This window comes from Anas platyrhynchos, chromosome 2, assembly GCF_047663525.1.
Source record: "Anas platyrhynchos isolate ZD024472 breed Pekin duck chromosome 2, IASCAAS_PekinDuck_T2T, whole genome shotgun sequence".
NCBI lineage: Eukaryota > Metazoa > Chordata > Aves > Anseriformes > Anatidae > Anas > Anas platyrhynchos.
Genome location: NC_092588.1, coordinates 49,805,944 through 49,820,009, shown reverse-complemented (window position 1 = coordinate 49,820,009; position 14,066 = coordinate 49,805,944). Strand labels below are relative to the sequence as shown.

The following is a 14,066-nucleotide window of genomic DNA, read 5'->3' as shown; positions in this document are numbered from 1 at the left end:
GTTCCCTGTACACCCAAATTCCTCTGATCTGGAGGCATAGAGGAACATAGCCTGGCCTATCCGCAGAATGGTGGGACTTAATTTTATGCCTCCTTACACCCAGTGGTGCATTGCCTCTTTACAATAAGTGAGCAGTCCTCAACTGCATACAGGATTGGGCTTTATGACTCAGGATTAAGCAGTAGAAGAAGGTGGGCTAACAAGAAAGCAACATGCACAGAGAGGCTTTTCAAAGTGTGCCATTCCCTTTATTAGTTCCACACTTCTCTGCCTGGCCAGGTCACAAAGAATACTTCATGTGAAGAAAGCTTTCTTCTATAGCTCTTTCTACTGGAATGACACAACCCATACTGAAAATATTGGGAAAAGGCTGAGATTATTCCATTTTTTTTCTGTGAAATATGTATATGCTTTGAACTAGCTTAATCTCAACATCATGGTAACATCATAATCAGAACATCATGGTAACAGCACAACCCTAACGCCACCTTTCACTCTGAGGTGAGACTGTGTTTGTTATTGCCCCAGCATTCCTAACCCTGAAGAACTTCAAATGTGCAGCATTTTCCAAAAGGTACACAAAGGAAACATTTTTTTGGTGCACAGATTTTATTTCACATATGTACTCTCTCTCAGCTTATTCTCCTTTCCACCTACAGCCTGTAAGCCTGCTCCAATGACTTCTTCAGGATTTGTTGCCTTGCTACTCTTTAGTACTATAGAACAAATAACATTACATAATGTTGTAGTCCCTATCTCTTTCACAGAAGTGATTTCTTACAGGTGTTAAAAAAGGGCCCTGAGTGTCAGACTGGTAAGTCAGGCTTCCATATTCACGACAGAAGACTGATTTTTCTGAAATTTACATTCCTGGAATTGTGTTTTCTTTCTGGACTACAGGGGACGTGGCACAGACAGAGCAGTATGGTGTGAAAGATTTACTGTCTCATTTCCAGCAGCTTTGAAGAGAAGTCACGAATAACCCCAGCATCTCATGATAACAGGTCCTTATTTCATGGAAGAATGGACTAAGGCAGTAGTTCTAGACTTACCCTTGAAATAAGAACAGGTTCACATAGTTATAACTTTTAGTGAGGAAGTTGCCTAGAACACGAGTTGGATATCCACAGCGTATCTGATATGCTGATAAGCCAAAATAAACACATTTCACAAAGTACCAGAGCTGGGCAACAGTGTTCTGGCTAAATTTCCTGTAACGGAAAAGACAGATAAAGGAAAATGATGAGCATTGTACCTGTGTACGACAGAATTAGCTTGAAATGTTTTGTGCTCCTGGCAGCTTCCCTTTCCTGAGAACTGATGAAAAACCCTTGGTCTCTGACCCTGCTGCATCGGTGACACACTATTTGAAAGAATCTGGATGAGGAAGTCTAAAAACAGCATCTGTAATCACCTCAGGGTCATGGCGAGAGACTGGGAACAGGCTCCCTGTGAGTGATGGCTCTGGGGCAGCATTCTGTCCCTCCAGACACTAGAGATGCCTAGCTACACCACAGGGGCCCCTACAATGACACGTGCCCTGGTAGTCCTGGGTAGACACTGTTTCTCTTCGCTGTTCAGATGGTTGACATCTACACTGACTTTAAGCAGCTTTAATGCTAATTTGTATTCGTGGAGGTACCTCCAACATCTTGGACTCATATAAGGAATTAGGTTGGAGCGACCTCTGAAAACCTTCTGTTGCATTATCCCCTGCTTGAATCATGTCTAATCACACCAAATTGTTCAGGGACCTGTCCAGATGAGTTTTGAATGTTTCCGAAGATAAAGATCCCACTGCCTGCCTGTGCAAATTGCTCTAGTCATAGAGCAATTGCCAAATGCCATGGAGCACTACTGTCATGGTGAACAGATTTGTCATCATATCTAGCATAAATTCCCCTTTTCTAACTTGGGGCTTCTTGCACCTCTGAAAGCAGCTTAATTTCACCTTAACACTCTCTTAACAGGTCAGTGAAGATAAGTCATCATGTTCTGCAGGCGAAACTAGTGCTATTCACTCAACCTCTTCACACATATCATATGCTCTAACCCCCCTAACCATCTTGGAGAACATTTCCCCTTCTGACAGCAGCCCAATAACATGCTGGAACTGCGCGATGGACAGGGTTTGTGAACCAGACATGATCCACTGTTTGCAATTATATCTCACCAAATTATTGCAGTTAAGAAATATGCATGTGCTTCTAAGAGTCAGCCTAACTTATAAGGGCCACAGGAGCTTCAGATGCAGGTTTGAGATTAACAACATGAGATAAATATTTCACAAACGCACCAAAAATATCAAAAGGATTTTCTTGCCCTTTAAGTTCACAAATCAATATAAAAATTTAATCTCAATTTTCAATTCTCAGTAGATAAGAGATACACTTGAAAACTGCACTTATTAAAATAGGGGCACAATTATTACTGCACTGAGAAAAAATAAAACAATCAATTTTTAAGAGTAAATCAGACTTTTTCTTTCTACATTATGCTCCTATTTTGTTTTTCCCTTACAATAACTTAACCATTTATGAAGTGAAATGTGCCCAAGTGACAGGCCGAAATTCTCAATGGAGTAAAGCAAAGTTTAAAGTCATAAGTAGAAGGGGAGTTAGCCAAACACTAGAGAAGACACATTAACCCCTCTACAGAGCAGACTGCTTTGAGCCAAGCAATAAGAAATGTTAGATTTTCAGGTCCATTGGACCAGGCAACTCATACAAGACTTCATACAGCAGGTGGCTACATCCACAGCTTTTCCAAAGCCATGTGACAGAAGCAGGGGAGGAGAAATTTTGCTCTTCAGAAGATACAAAGGTTTTATACCTTCTTCATTCTATGGAGTTTCAAATTCATAGTTAGTTCACATAGTCCAGGAGAGTGACAAGTTATAGATTACTCTGAGAGAGACATTTTCTACCAAGTCTTCTAAATCAGTGTGAAGCCAGAAAAGCAAGGTTTCTGATAAGAAAGAAGGGTGTAAAGGCAGGAAGGCATGGCATAGGTGGAAGGGGAGAGGAACAAAATTCTGATCACTGCACCCTGAGTTACTTCAGTTTGTATCCAGCAGCTATCTCATAAAAGATGTAAACCAGTCTTGGAGGTGGAAAATCAAAACAGAGGCCAACATTGTCTCAGCTGAGTGCTCAGTTACAGGCAAACTTTCTCTCACCTGCTATTTTTTGACCCAAAATGAGAATATTTAATTATATACTTGTATATTCTATTTCTTACATCCTCAAACCTACATTGGCCACAGTTACTGCTGTAGAAAGACATTCTGCTTAGGAATGAGACTATGAAGATATTTGTTTATGACTTGAAAGCTTAGCTATAACCCTCTCAAATTTACACTCAAATAACTTATTAAAGCATCACTTTTCAACCCATATTGTCTAATTGTAAGGTTTATACCTTTCTGTCACTCCAGGCAAGATAAAGAACATCCAGAAATGAATTCCAAAAACAAGGATGACCTGGAAGATGACCTTTCCCATGACAGTCTTTTTGAGGTACAGCGCTCGGTCTACCACCATGGTACCAAACTGAATGAGTACCATCACCAAAAATGCCCCTGGGACCTGGTCCTCTGATAAAGAAGAGGTGATGTCTGCTGCTGCAGAGTGTTTCTGAAAAAGAAAATGTAACAGAGTAGTTGAGGAAGGAGGACATTCACATGGAACCTAGCATCAACAACAAGGGTCCCAACTGACAATTTACATGCAGATGCCCTCTATGACATACCCCAAAAGCCCAAAATCCAAACACAATGATGATGAAGTCCACTGTATCTGCGAGGAACATCAGCACATACACATCAGTCACAGCACTGTAGTCTGGATGAATAAGATTGTAGAAAAACTGTCTGATGGGCACATACACCTGGAGAGTCCTAAAACAACAATAACCACAATGTGATTTAAAAACACTGTAACTGGCACTGAAGAAAAGAGTGTCTGGAGGCGATATGAGTAATGTTTGTAAAGATACACTTCTCTGACAGCCTCTTCATAGGTCAACAGAGACACCAGTTCCTTGCACTGATTGCTGCTAAAGCATGGCATTAGCATTTGTTTGGTAGAAATACACATAAGATCCCAAATCAGTTCACACAGGATATTTAGCTTCATATCAGACAGATGAACACCCCTGCAGTGCTGTTTGAACCTCTGTTAATTTGTCTGAAGTTCAGCTGGTGGGACATAGGAACTTAGGGTGAAAGCATACTGATATAATGAATAGCATACGTATACATTCTTCCATTTGAATTAACAGAATCAGTAACCTCCTCTCTTTAAAACATTTCACTGTATTAGTCAGCTCTTCACAACCTCCCACCCAAGCCCACACAACTCCTCACTTTGCTCACTTTTTAATTGTGAAGGCCTTGGCTTTGATCATTTGTTCTCGAAACTTTTCCATAAGAAGATCTTTCTTAGATTTTTGCTTGATGCTTAGCACACTGCTTCCTTTCTGACTGCTGTTTCTTGTACTGGTACTTCCTGAGAAAAAGAAGAGGGAAATAGAAGAGAAAGAAGCTAACTCAAAACTGAAGTTTAAATACAAAAATTATAAAGTAATATATCTGGAAAATTCTACCGCATATCTGAGTCCCACATTTGAAAGACACTTCAAAATACATCTGTATAGTAATTTTTTTCCTGATATGATAAAATCTTGACAATATCCAGTATAGGTTTAACAACTAGCAGATCTAGATTAATAACTAAAAGGAGAAGAATAGTGCCAAAGGCGAATACTTGATTGTTCTGACTCAGTCATCTCAATTGGTAATATACATTCAGGCTGTAGTAAGCCCTTCTTTTTCAGAAGAGGTAATCCATTTCAATATTCCTAAACATTTTTTTTTTCACTTCAAGTTCCATTGAATGTAGATATGAGAAATACATGTGCTTTGAATTCCCTCTAGCTGGGGATTATACTGAACCAGAAATTCTGGATTTGGGCCACGCTGAATGTTCCTTTCCCAGCTTTTGGGTAATGTCATTTTAAAAACATACTGAATCATAAAGTACAGCTCTCCATTTGAACTTTAGGAAGGTTTGGAGCGTGTTCAAATGCAAAAGATATTTTGGTTCATATCCTATTTCCTCACAGAGGAGCAACAGCATTCAGTAGTCTCTGTGTTCTCCACAGCAACCGCACAATGTTTCAGCAGGATGATCCTATGGGAAATAGTCATTTGCTCTTCAAATCCCAGAAATGCCATGACATTTACCTCTCTTAGATCTGTGTGAGGAGAAGCTGGATCTGTGAGAAAGCTGTGATGCACTGCTAGAGCTCTTCCTCCTGATTGCAGTCTGCTGCTCAGGGAAGTGGACATGGATAGATTCCACTGATGCTGCAAGATTGACAGACTTCAGAGAGCCTGAAGAATCTCTCCGGCCTCCTGTCAGAGAGAGCTCGTCATCAGTATCCTCTTTATTAGTGGAGCTGTCCACTTTCTCATCTTCATCCCACAATCCATGGCACTAATGGAAAAAGAAAAGGAGAGCATTTCAAACTTGTATTTATGTTATGGTATTTATCGTAGACGTTTACCACAGTGCTCACTAGGGGGATGACAAATGTGTTGTGTTGGAATATAACATGAATGACTGAATAATTAAAACTAAAACATTAAATATAAAATAAATAAAAAAAAATCACATGCAGTCATTTTACCTTTAAAATGGATCTGTGGAAGAATAAAGCAAGGAGCTGAACAAGATCATAGTGCACATAGCCCTCTTTCTTCTCAATGCCAATGATATTGGGTGGATGGTAAGGTTTATCTTTTGTGTAATCCACAAACTTATTCCAAGGAAAGAAGCCAAACTGGAAGAAGTACTTGATGACGATGGCCACCTGTTCAGAAACACAACACACTTCGGGTGTTTTCTAAGCATGGCAGCCTCATAACATTAAGAGGAGAGAAATATGACTATTTTGTCAGCTTTATAAGAAGATTAGCAAACATTCATTGCTACAGAGGAACAGCAGTTTATGTTTCCTGAGTGATAAGGTCATCAATGACTAAAACCAGCATTTTCCAACAGATGGTGCTCAGTGGTACCTGAGATACCACCAGCAGCGTATACTGTCGCTTGATTACCAATTACACAGTCGCTAATTATAAATGGTCTGTTTTTGTAATAACTGCTTTACATGCCAGGAAGGATGTTGCCCATCTCAGTGAAGAAAAACACAAACAAGACCTTCTTATACCATAGAAATTCCTAAGGATGTTAGCAGATATTTATATTAATATGAAAGGCCACAGGCCCCTAGATGCTAGAGATTAAAACCAGAAAAGAGACCATGCAAAACTTACAACTTCACTTTTCTATGTTTGACATACAGGGTTGCAAAAACAGCAGCATACCTCAGTGTAGACAATGGCTGTCATCCAGAAACGTTTGCTTGGCCGAGGAACAGACAGCATGGCCCAAAGGAATATAAGGATGGGAAGCACCAGGGTTATCATGGAGGCAGAGATCATGTGGTTAAGAATGATCACAAAATAGCACACCATTTCTGACCGGGCCACCAAGGTATTGTATAGGGCATAAATAAGAAGCAAGACTCGAGGCTGACCAACGTAGAATTTCTCTGATTCTTCTAGCTCTTCATCGTGAAACATCCTGTTAGGAGCAAAGTACAATAAATTAAATAAAAATTAAATTCACAAGAGCTGCTTTGTTAATTGCTACTATTTTTCCTTTTGAAAAACCATAAGATTCTGTCAGCAAGTATAATGAAGGAAAAAAAAAGGGGGGGGGGATTCGGTATTATAATCAAATAACCTGAATCTAAGCTCACAAAACTTCAAGCAAAATAATTAGAAGCATTGTTCTTTTTTTTTTTTTTTTTTTTTTTTTTTTTTTTTAATTTATCCAGAGAATTGACTTGGTAGCTTTCCTACAGTTGCCCAGCCAACACACTTCATATGACACTGTCTAGATTCATATCTGATTTACTAACACAGGCAGGAATTAGAAGACCCAGAGGTCCATCAGGACATGCGTGGTATGAATAGCACCACGAGCCCACTGGCACTACTGAGCATGCTGTCTGAAGGGCAAAGAGGGAGCATCCTATCTCCTGTGAAAGCACTTAGCAAGGTGGTCTCTCTACATAGCCTTCAGCTACTACTGGCTTAAACAAATACGCTGCCAAAGGTCAGAGTTTCCCTTATAGTAATCCAAAATAATAAAAAGAGAAACATTTTCCCAGATAGCTCTGGAAGCAGATTATTTGAAATCACAGCTGTCTGGAGAAGTCCTGTACACATGGAATGTTTAGAAAAGCCCTTGACCCCATGGCTATTGGAGTACAGAAATCTGATGCTAATTGGAACAATTAACTATGGTATCTGGGGAGAAAGCAGAGATTCTTTCCAGCATGAATTTGAATCATTTTAGAAATCTGTAATTAGAACAACTGCACAGGAAATGAGCTTCTTCCCTTAAATCAAACTTAGCACAAGGTCTGTATCAAAAAACATAGACTAGTTCTGAGAGAAAACAAAACAAAACAAAACAAACAAACAAAAAAAACACGCAATGGCAAAACTTCACAGACTGGGACCAAAGATTTTCCCCACTCAAAGGTCCTTACTTGTGCAGAAGCAGCTCACTAGCCGTTAGCTCATGCGTCAACGGAGGGAGAATCGTATCATTAAGTCTGTCCGTCCGACTGTCATCTGGGCTCACCATCATGAGACTCTTACCAGCTGAGTCATCTGGGGAGCCAAAAGGAAGGTGTTCAAAGCTGACAGCTTTGCTATAGGAAGGTGGAGCTTCTGCATTGCTATCCACGGTGGAGTACAATGGCACATCAGTATCAGGAGTAAGCATAGCTCCTTCTGAACCCAGGCTATAATCTTCCACCTCCTCTTCATCCTGCCTTGAAGCAGAATGAGCTCCTTCCTCTTCGTGCTCCCCTTCTACCTCCTCAATGGTTTCTGTCGTCCCCTGACGAGAATAGAGCATGGTGACCTGTGTAGGTTCACTGTGAGGGTAGGATGAAGAGAGAGAGTTGAGCCCTGTGAGGCATATCACAAAATGAAATTTGTTCATTCTACCTTCATGTAGACAGCTGAGCAACCCCACTGCACTCTGAGACCCTCAAAGTTCACATCGTTTGGTAGAAAACATTATGACATGATCTCTTCTTACACAGAGGGACCATCTGGGTCTGTTTGCTCCTGAATGGCATGCCAGTGTACTCATAGTGGTTCATTATCTTTTTACACCAGGAAAGGACAAATGAATATCAAGAGAAACTACATTAGCTTTCTGAAAGCAGTTTAAACACTTTCTTACCAGAACCAGAACTTGCTCTTACATTTATTTAAAGCATGCTCCGTGGTGAATGACAGACAGTTGTTGGGTTCCTTCTAAACATGGTGCTTCTAAAAAACACCCTAAGGGTACTGTATACAGCTGGAAAACCAGCTGAAAACACACGTCAGATTGGATTCCAAGTAAAAGAACAAGAAAATTGCAAAAATAGAGAAATGCAATCCAGATTATAAAACTGTTCCAGTAACAGGGTATCTTGCTTACCTTCAGATTGCCCTATGTTCTTCATTACAGTCTTCATTTCTTTTTAACCTTACCTGCCTGCTTTTCTTCCATATGGACCTACTTTCTTTTTCAACTGTTCTTATTCACTCTGTTCTGTTCTCTGCTCATTCACCTTGCTTACTGTCAGCTTTGCATGTCCATAATCACTTTCTCTCCTAATGCTCTGTGCTCTGCAACAGTTTTAGCTGATGTAAATTCATGCAGTTTGATGACTCCAGATGGGAATCTGCACACCATCATTTTTCACAAATTTTCTTGGCCTTGCTTTCACCCTTTTCTTCCCTCACAAGTATTTTTTTTAATCTTTCCCCTAGAACACTACTCTTTATTTCACTCTCTGTTTCAGCCTCTTTCCAAGGTTAGACAAAAGGCATCAACTAAGCGTCTTTTGTTGGCTGGGTGTACTTGTATGTCAATAGAGACAAAATGAGGTTTCACATAGCTCCAGAGAAATGAATGAGGCCACGATTTCACATAAAGTATAACCTTTTCAAGAAAACCTCACTGCCAAAGCCAGCTGGCACTACCATTTCCTGCCAAGTTATATCTCTTTCCTTTTACACTGTTTCCAAACTTGTCATGCCTATGTTAGATAACTTTATTTCTAGTAGATTTTTAATCAGAATTTGGAACAGTATTATTGGGATGCATGTTTTGATATCTCCTGTTAGCAATCATTCTGGTTAAAATGCACAAAAAACATAAAATCACATCACTTCAAAACCAATCAACACTAAAAATTTGTAAAACACTTTAAATTTTGGAAAAGAATGATCTAATATGCTTTGAAATGTCATATTTATATTACTAGCTGAAACATTGTTTTTATTTCACAATGTCATATAAATCCCTGAGCTTTACCTTCTAAAAATGAGTGAATGGCTCTGAACTGTTCTTTTGCACAGGATATTAATAATATTCACTATCTTTTCATAGCAATTTTCCTTTTCTTAATTCCAACACCTCACAGACTGTAAATCAATGGTAAAGAAATCAAAACATATTTAACAATCTTTCCTATGAGGAGGAAAACTAAAAATTGAAAGAACAGGGCCAATGCTTGCCTATCTTAGTTTCTAAAATTAGATATCCAAGTCCATATTTAGGATAAGGCATTAACTGAGAAACTTCACTTCCAACTTCCAGTTTCAATAAGAACAATCATCAGCATAGTAACTCTGAAAAATCAGACTCTTCTTTAACTGAATAAATACAGACTTAAGAGTCTGTTTTTTATACAGACATTTTGATGAAATGTAATGGACAGACTTTTAAAAATAAATGAATAAAGGATAAAAAACAAAAACACAGAAAAAGAAAAGTGAAACAACAAAGGGGTCCTAGCTTATGACCCTGACTTTGAACCTCAGAGTCGTGCCATGACACAGAAGGCAGTAAAGCTTCCATTAACCATGCAAACCACTCTGTACACCACAGATCTGCAAACTCAAGTTTATATACACTGCATTAAGTATAATGGTATGGGTAAATGAGTGAACAAAGCATGCATGAGTTAAGCACCTTGACACTATACTGCCACTGTCAGCTGATGAGGAGGACATATCCATGCTCTGCATTTTACGAAGCCTAGGTCGAGCGCGCTCACTTGTTTTAGGAACAGTGTCTGGTCCATCTAAATCATCAAGGGTTGACTGCCTTGAGAACAGCATGGTTGCTTCAGTGTAGCAGCTAGCAGCGCAAACAGTTACAAAGACAATGTTAAATACAAATGATATTACTCTACATGGTTCAGTACACCAATGTGCTTGCCATGCAGCAAAACACAGACACAGAGACAAAAGGTTCAGAGAGAAGATAAGGATTTGTTTAGGGTCACTATGTAAACACATCTCTATTGTTCATAGTCATATTCACACAGGGGCTATAGAAAGCCAACAACTCACTTTTCAACAAAAATTCACTATTCAAGGAGATATGTGAACATCACAATATTCTACATACTTTCCAGGGGCACCAACGTACATAGGCTAGGACGTTTTATTTTCTCAGTTTCCCTCCCAGAATTTCCAAATTCCTCCCAAAATGCTTTGGGAAGTGACCTTCTCTGTACAAATTCTGTTTTGTTAATGATATGCTGTGTTGAACCTTTTGCATAGGTACAAGCCAATTTCCTAAAAGAGCCCTGAAACTGAATATGTTCATATTCCACAAATAGAAAAATATCTGTCAGACATTGGCTAATCCTCTTTCCGAACCAAAGAGCCAAATCGGATATGTTACTTAGCCAGTAGATGCATGCCAAATATAACCTGCTCTGCATGGGATGGCTTTTATTTTGATATTTAGTAGGAAGCCTTGATGATTCTTTCCAGAATATTTCATTTATTTCAATCGAAGCTTAAAAATGATTTCAAAATCAGAAACATGCACTTCTTGAAAGAAAGAACAGATATGATAAACCCTTATCTCCTTTCATTTATCAAATACAACAGGACACAAGAGACATACACCATACATTGAGCATTTATGTGTTACTGGAGAAAAGAAGAACTGGATGAGTTATGAGAAAGAAAGTACATATTTAAATACAAGCATATAACATAGCAACAGGAAAGAAGCAAATACATTAATGACATATGGTAGGTAAAAGAATTATTCCTCCTGTAAAAATCTTTGAAAAATGTGGATGTCTATGACATGTGTTGACGGGCCTGATGTTTTACCACATGCAGTCACCTGCCTGAGTCTCAAATATAGTGAGAGAAGAAAAGACCCCAAAATGCAGGATTTACAATCTATTTTTCTTCCTTCTTTTGATTCCATTTGCGCATGAGCAACAGCAGCTGGCATTTTGGTTCCTTGGCAAGCATTAAATGTGTCCAGGGCACAGAGAATAGGGAAAGAGATAAGAAAGGAAGTGCAATGGCATTTTCTGTGTACCTTTGGTCTTGCTAGCTTGAAGGGAAGAGAAAACTGTCGGCATGAAGTGCCCATTTGCAATTGTTGTGTTAAGGCAAATGGAGAACAAAACAACAAAATACGTGCAGCAAAGAAGCATTTTTTTAGGCTTACACTCACTGATGACCTTTGATAGAGTGGCTAGGGTAAAAGAACATTTTGTTCTTATTTTAGAGAAAAAAAACAACACCAAGATACCAAAGGTATTGCAATTTTTTTTTTTTTTTTTTTTTCCTTAAAAACAGTATTAATGACAGGGGCAGCTCTGTCCTGTCAGTTCACTCAGCCAAGACCCTTTCCAAGCCACTTTATTATTTCTGTGTGTGCACAAAGGCACACATGTGTCCTCCAAGTTTTGTCTGTCCGCATGACACAGGGTTTTAAGGGGGCCCGGAAAGCTGCTTCCTACAGAAAGAGGAGATCCACCTTGGAGGCCTGATTCAGCAGCGTGGAAGTCAGTGGGAGCTTCGTAATATTGACCACCAAGGGCTTGTGATGCAAGAGGCTTCCCATTACACATCCACCCATGTGTCACAGCTGGGTTGTACTATCAATGAGGTTTTGGTGCTAAAATATGGGAGATGGCAGCAGGTAGGGAATCTACTTTTGTAGGTTACCTTTATGTCTCTGTGCTACAGTATTATCCATGTTATTTTACATTTCAAAGGCTGAATTTATTATTTTAAAAAGCAACACCTCTTACTAAGGTGTTGAAGTATTTTAAAAGCGGGAATAGTCCAGCTGGAACTTTCCAAACACCTTCAGCAGAACAGCTATTGAAATTCAAGTGTCATGCAGCTGGTCATATATCTTCAATGAAAGAAACATATTCCAACCGCCCTCTAGAACAGGTAAGTTTTGACCTGGCTCCCAGAAAAATCAAGGGAAAAATATTCATTAATCCCAATAAATGAAAACACTGTCCCAGATTTAGTCCTTGCAATAATACGGATCATGTAGATGTTTTAAGTGAAGGATGAATAATCTGATAAAATATCTACTGAGCAGCTGCTCTAGATCCTTTAAGGTCTGGAGATGTGTATGAGATGACAGCTGTACCACAGTGTGTATATTCTGTATGTACTTCTTCAGGAACATGCTGCCGAAAACGGAGGAAATGAGAACTCCAATAAAGTGAAGATATTTACATTTGGCAAAGCTGATGTTGACTCAGTGATTGACTGTCATATAAATGTAATCCAAGCATATCTTCCTGAGTGACTTTTCAAATTCATGTCCTTAGAGACCTTGAAAACCATTAGCTTCTTGAAATCATTCAAGGAATAGGTATTTTAAATTGAAGGTTCATTAAAAGCCCTGAGTTCAAGCATTTTATATAAAGTTGATTGGGTATCCATTTCAAATGGGGATATATATAGCAGAGATGTTTTTATCCTGTGCGAGTGGGAAATTTCTTACTTTATTACTTCCCTTTGGTTAAACAAATTTATCCTTCCCAGCAAGTTTATTAGTTAAGGGGTGACTTACAATTTTTTTTTATTTCTTTCTTGTTTCTTTTTTCTTTCCATATGCTAGTTACTGACTGGCATTACCTTTATGAACTAGTACACTTCCTACACTTGCAAGCAAAAACCCCAAACATTTATTATCACACATGTTCCTAACTCAGACCTAGATCCAGCCCCAAAGTGGGACTCTCCTCTCATCCCTTCTCCTGCCTCCCAGTGCAAACTTTACTTCCCCAGTACTCCCTGTCCCAGGCCCTACACTTCATCCAGTGAGGGAAACACAGACAAAAACTGGGGTCTGATGACTCCCGTTCATGCAGTCTTACAGGAGGGCTTTCACAAGTGGGGATTCACACGTGCAGGTCCTGTAAAAGCTTACACACAGTCAGAGCTGATAAACAAAGAAGTTATTTGTGAAGGTATAAAAATGAATACAAATGGATCCAAGTACAAAATCCTGGATATCCCGAAATCTGACTGGGTCTGCATCTAGCTGCTTTTTCATAACTGTAGGTCATGAACCCACAAGCTCTTTAACGTAAGAAGCAGTTCATCAGCCAAATGGAAACACAAGCAGGAAATGCTCTACCATGCTAGCTCCCTATCACTTCTGGTGTTGCACATCAAAGAGTTTGTTTAGGAATATCACCAGTCTCTTCTTTTCCTGGCCCATTCAAACTTTGCACTATGTCTTTAGGACACATGAGTATTTACACACAAAGAAAAACCAAATGATCACATTATGAATATCTCATTGTGCCTCTAGCTTCTGTACAGTAAAAAGCAAATAAACGTGAGCTAAGCACCCTCTAGTTTAAGAGAAAATCCCACAAAAGATACTCTGCAGATTCATTTAGAGCTCTATGCAAAGTAAGAACAACATGCCTGGACAAGACTTAGAGAGGTCAGCCTTCAACTTCATGAGAAATTTACAGTTCCTGCAATTGATCAGGTGGGTTGCTCTCCCTGGGAATTCCCCTATGCAAAAAAAGTGTTTAGAGCACTGAGGTCATACTTTAGGCAATTACTGCCGTGAGTCCTGAGGAATATGTATTATTATAATGGAATAGCTTCTCTGCTT

General features: G+C 39.2%; 1 protein-coding gene across 12 annotated transcripts in view; it reads right to left on the bottom strand.

Moving 5' to 3' along the window:
- Positions 1–14,066, bottom strand: part of PIEZO2 (piezo type mechanosensitive ion channel component 2) — a 312,264-nt gene that overhangs the window by 13,804 nt on the left and 284,394 nt on the right. For 9 of the 12 annotated variants that reach the window (XM_072034700.1, XM_038174513.2, XM_072034692.1 and 6 more), the window contains 9 exons: positions 10,119–10,286; positions 7,627–8,019; positions 6,392–6,650; positions 5,692–5,874; positions 5,246–5,498; positions 4,376–4,508; positions 3,751–3,898; positions 3,421–3,635; positions 1,053–1,211 (listed from right to left, as the gene is read on the bottom strand). In XM_072034700.1, coding sequence (XP_071890801.1) covers positions 1,053–1,211; positions 3,421–3,635; positions 3,751–3,898; positions 4,376–4,508; positions 5,246–5,498; positions 5,692–5,874; positions 6,392–6,650; positions 7,627–8,019; positions 10,119–10,286 — 1,911 coding nt within the window. The remainder of the gene's footprint in view (positions 1–1,052; positions 1,212–3,420; positions 3,636–3,750; positions 3,899–4,375; positions 4,509–5,245; positions 5,499–5,691; positions 5,875–6,391; positions 6,651–7,626; positions 8,020–10,118; positions 10,287–14,066) is intronic. The other 3 variants (XM_072034698.1, XM_072034699.1, XM_027452062.3) reach the window with 1 other exon arrangement.